The following is a 5,000-nucleotide window of genomic DNA, read 5'->3' on the forward strand; positions in this document are numbered from 1 at the left end:
AAATCAAATTATGTGTTAACGGAAATCTGACAAGTTAACAAAATTTAAGAACAGTTGGCAATGCAACCTTACATGTCTCTAGAATGAATGTGAAAGAAGAGCAGTTGTTTACAATCATCTTTGCCGATAACTTATTTTTTTTTCCTTTTCATATTTAAAGAAGCAAAACCTGAAATCAAAGGACTATGAAATGGAGTAGATAATGAATTGAGTTTTAAGTTAAAAAGCTATGACAATAGAAATTAGAGTCCAGAACAGCAAATGCATATTTCTTCAGTATTATTCTAAGATGATGGTGACAGAATTACCGTTTGTGAAAACTGAAACATAAAATTGGAAAATTTCGGATACAAGGGTATTCTTTTTTCATAAATATGCCATATCATAAAACCTGTTTGCATCTCCCACACCGCGGAAAAGCATGAAGGTGTCATCAAATAATAATAATAATAATAATAATAATAATAATAATAATAATAATAATAATAATAATAATAATAATAATAATAATAATAATAATACGAATAAATATTATGATTATTATTATTATCATTATGAATAATAAAAACAATAATCTAGCATGCACTCTTCGGAGGGTATGAAGACATCAACAAAAGAGATACTCAGTGGGGACACCATAGCCATGTCATCGACTTATGTATAGGATTTTCCAATAAATCAAATGTTTTATCCGGCCTCAGCAGCTTTAACGAATTTATAGAATCCGATCATCTCTTTCCAAGTAAATGCTAATCCTTAGCATATTTTATAGATCAATGAAATAACATTAAAAAAAAAATCCGTAGCTAAACCTGTTAAGGATCTTTGTGATACTAAATTGAAATAATTAAACACATATTCTTTGTTGGGTGGATAGTGGGTGCTAGTAGTGTGATGAAAAATTTAGTTTCATATGTAAGAAAATGTGTGCTAATGTATAATCAGGAATATAAACATGATATTAGTACCCTTTATCATATAATTTCAAAATCCCAATTCTGTTATAAAAGTCACGTTAGCATAATCTTGATGGTCTATATAAAAATTTCTTGTATTTTATGAACAATAAATCTCAAGAACCACGTTATTACTTTTTGCTGTGAGAAACTGTAATTAGAACCAGCATTAGACTATGTTTAATTTAGACAGTCTAAAACGTTTTTTTCGCAGTATTTACAATATGTATTTGTATTCTCCTTTATGATAAAAAACCTATTTTATTTTCATATATATTCCAAGCAAATATTGATTATATATTCATATAAATTAATTGAAGAGGTTAGAAAAAGATGAATTTTGAAAAGAGTATCATTTCCCAAAAAAAATTTACCTTTGGAAACTACAACCGAAGTATGTATTTCTCTATCTACTTCATTTTCCCGAAAGTGGTATAATGGCAAATAGTCTTCTTAACTCTTATGGCAACTTTCTTTTTTTTTTTCTTTTTAAATAAGACCACTACATAAGAAAACCATATTTTGCTTATTCTTTAAGGTGACAAAAACGTGACCAAGGAATCCAAGGATGAGGAAGCGCTACTGAAGGCTGAACAAACTATTCGGGAATCTCTCCTAAAAGACTATGACAAGAAAGTTATGCCCACTATGAATACGAAGGTTACCATAATAGAGATTTCGATTCAAGATATAAAAATGGTGAGTATTGACGTCTGGTTTAGTTATATATCCCAAACATTAACAGTGGACGACTTGATACTCTTCAATATTTCTATTTTTCTTTAATTTACATTGATAGGTTATTCTTGGCTCCGGTGAATTTGTAAACTCTTTCTACTTTCCCATTTTGCTTTACCTTCAACGTTTCAGTTTTCGTCGCCATTTTATCATTCATATTTTATTTATATTTTGATTAATTTTGGTTGTCTATATAGGTCCTTAGATTCCACATCTTTAGCATTATATTATCCTTATCTATTAATTTATCATTTCGCAAGAAACTTAGCAGGTTCTTTGTATGCATTATTTTAAATCAATAGCAGTAGTATTAAGTATGAAAATGCATTTTAATTTTAGTATTTGAGACTTTGGATAAAAAAAAAAACCTCAAATGCATTCATTCGACAGCTCTGATAGTTCTGGTTAGGCGTATGTGATTAATCATTGATGTTTTTACGTTTCGGAAGCAGGATCTATTGATGATACAACTCAAATTGATTGCTTCATAATAAGCAAGCAATCAAGTAATCAAAAGGTTTATGCCTGCATTGGTCGTCTATGCACATTACCGGCAATAGTTTGTAATGTGCATAGACGACTGATTATTCGAGACAATGCTATTATTATTGTTATAATAGACAATATAAAAAGTTAAGAGTAACTACGCTAAATAAGTAACTATTCAAATAAGCAAGACGTTTATGTCTGGTTACGTGTTTTCTTGAAATTTGCATAGACGAACGATTATTCACAATATTATTATCATAATGAAAGAATGTAGAAGAGGTTATTGTTTCACTAAGCAGATAGGATGATTGAAGGGGCTTTCAGCTACGTAGTTCAATAAAGTTGGTAGTCTTCAGCAGCGTAATCGTTTATCATTCTATGGTTATCAGATAGGTCGCCCACCAAAGGGGAGCAAGGTGACTACTGATGAAGGCGCCTCAATACCTCAAGATAATCAAAGAATGGATTTATCAATGCAACAAAATAAATACTAAAACATATTTGAATCGAAGATCTATCCAGACTTTATCAAAAAGGCAAATAACTAATTTTTTGTCATTATTCAAAAACAGAGATGGCTATTTCCCATGCTGCGATAGTCATAGCCTTGAAGTTTTAAGCATAACTGTTTGTTAATTTTTGTTGAAAGATTTAATTTTTCATTCTTAGGTTTGGAAAATCTAAGTATTGTTTCTGCTGAGGCGAGAAGATTATCAGAAATTGCATGTACGTATTTCAAAACAACAAACTTACTTTAACTTTGAACTCATAAATGGAAATGCACATACGCATCAAGAGGGAATCTATATTAAGTTTTTTTTTCGTTAACTGAGGAAGTTTTTATGATTTACCAACAGAGATTTAAAAACCTGTTACAACATCAACTCCTTTCCTACCTTTCATCCACTTGAAATCCTATCCTACATTGACATAGACACAGCTTTCTCTTAACTCTCATTTGTTAAGAAACATCATACAAAGATTCAAGTGCACATGCTAATACCGATTTTCCCTTTTCTCGAGCTGCGTACATTTTTTATATCATATTAATGTTCTGAATGATGAATAAGGCAAACATTTTAGCACTATATTTTTTCCTTATGCCTTAAGGAATCTTAAGGAAATTATTTCAAGTATTTATATTTCCTATCACAGGCTCAGTATTTTGTATCTACCATATTTTTCCTGAAAATATTAACTGACTCCTCTCATGAAGACAAAATGCTGACTTCTCTGATAAGTAAAATAACTAACTTTTTCTTAAGCACCTCGAACCATTGACCTTTTTTCTTTTTTTACATCCCAATGGTGATAAGTTTAATTGTGTAAAGAAAATCTTATGAGAAGTTTATGATACCTATTAAAACATGGCTGCTATGATCAAACTTAGTACTTATTCCTTATTTTCTAATCTATGTAAACTTACATGATCGTCGTTGTCGTCGTTAAGATGAGAAGCTGTTCCAGTCTAAAACTCCAGGCCACAGTTAAAGTTCTGTTCCTCCAACTAATATTTTCGCTACATTTCTAATGAATCTTATATATTATTTCTTTTCATAATCTCTTTCCTCACCTAACAGTCAACATTATATGATAACCTGCAATCACAAAACGTCTTCGTTGAAGCCTAACGGGTTCAAGAGTCTAGTATAGTGGATTTTCTTCGGCAAGAAACTCCAGCTTTCCTTTCTAATTTTTTCATTATTTCGATAGCACTAATACCCGACCTCAATAGTCCTCTAACATATTTGCTGTTTAGTTTCAAGAATCCTCGGCAAAGTTCCTCTGAATCAGAATAGGTCTTTATTTGATATTCAGAATGGAATCATAATCAGGATAGTTTTATTTTGAGAATTTTTATCAGGGTTTGAATTAAATGATTGTCATATAATCAGTAAAATGTCTGTTTTCTTAATCACAATCAACACAATTACACAAAAATTATTATTTTAGCCATTCTGAAGGTATCGTCTAACTACTCCACAACTAATCTCCAAAGAATTTTTTTTTATTTTTTTGTGGCTTATTTAGCTCCTGTCAGAGCACCGAAGGTCCCTTTTTAAGTTCTTAACAGTACACTATTTCATGTATTGCCCAGAATTTACGTCCTTCCTTTTTTTCCTGCTAATGTATAGTAAATATATTGGCTTCAGTTTCAATAATTCCTTCAAAATTTTCTTTTAGTGGTTACGTTTTATTCTTGTTTCTTCTATCTTTTTTCGCCTGAGTTTACTCCGAATACGGGACCTTCTGTACATCTCCTTTTCCTTCTTAAGTAGAACTGACGAAAAATCTTAGACGGAGTAAACGCAACAATGATAAACAGAGAAATCTGAGCCAGGTAGATCATAAGGCAAAATCTTAGAATAAACAAAGCAGATATAAGAAAATCAAAGGCGCAATATTAAAAACAAAAGAACTCTATCATAGATGTCGCATGGATAAATATGCAAGTTGCAAGAGAATCATAAGACTAAAGGCTAGAAATAGAAAACTGAACATCATCACATCACAGAACCAAGTGATTTGATCATGATAATCAAATTCTGATCATCTAGTTATATCGCCGGAAATTAGTTTCATATATGGTGAATTAGCTTCGAGAGATCTCTGCTCATTGGAGGATTTTGTCCTGACTCGTATTGATAATTGTGATAGAACCGCCCAACGAATAAGAAACAGCTGAAGTACGCTAAAGTACGCTGTATACTATGAATAATATATATATATGAGGAATGTGCTTTGTCATATGTTTACGGCGGCAAAGCTAATCATATGCATTTTCTAGAAGACTATGTTATGTGCGTTACATATCAA

General features: G+C 31.0%; 1 protein-coding gene across 2 annotated transcripts in view; it reads left to right on the top strand.

Annotated features, from left to right (window-relative positions):
- Positions 1-5,000, top strand: part of LOC137642167 (acetylcholine receptor subunit alpha-like 2) — a 39,098-nt gene that overhangs the window by 17,625 nt on the left and 16,473 nt on the right. For both annotated transcript variants that reach the window (XM_068374703.1, XM_068374704.1), the window contains exon 3: positions 1,495-1,655. In XM_068374703.1, coding sequence (XP_068230804.1) covers positions 1,495-1,655 — 161 coding nt within the window. The remainder of the gene's footprint in view (positions 1-1,494; positions 1,656-5,000) is intronic.

The sequence above is a fragment of the Palaemon carinicauda genome, chromosome 6 (genome assembly GCF_036898095.1).
Source record: "Palaemon carinicauda isolate YSFRI2023 chromosome 6, ASM3689809v2, whole genome shotgun sequence".
NCBI classification, from domain to species: Eukaryota; Metazoa; Arthropoda; class Malacostraca; order Decapoda; family Palaemonidae; genus Palaemon; species Palaemon carinicauda.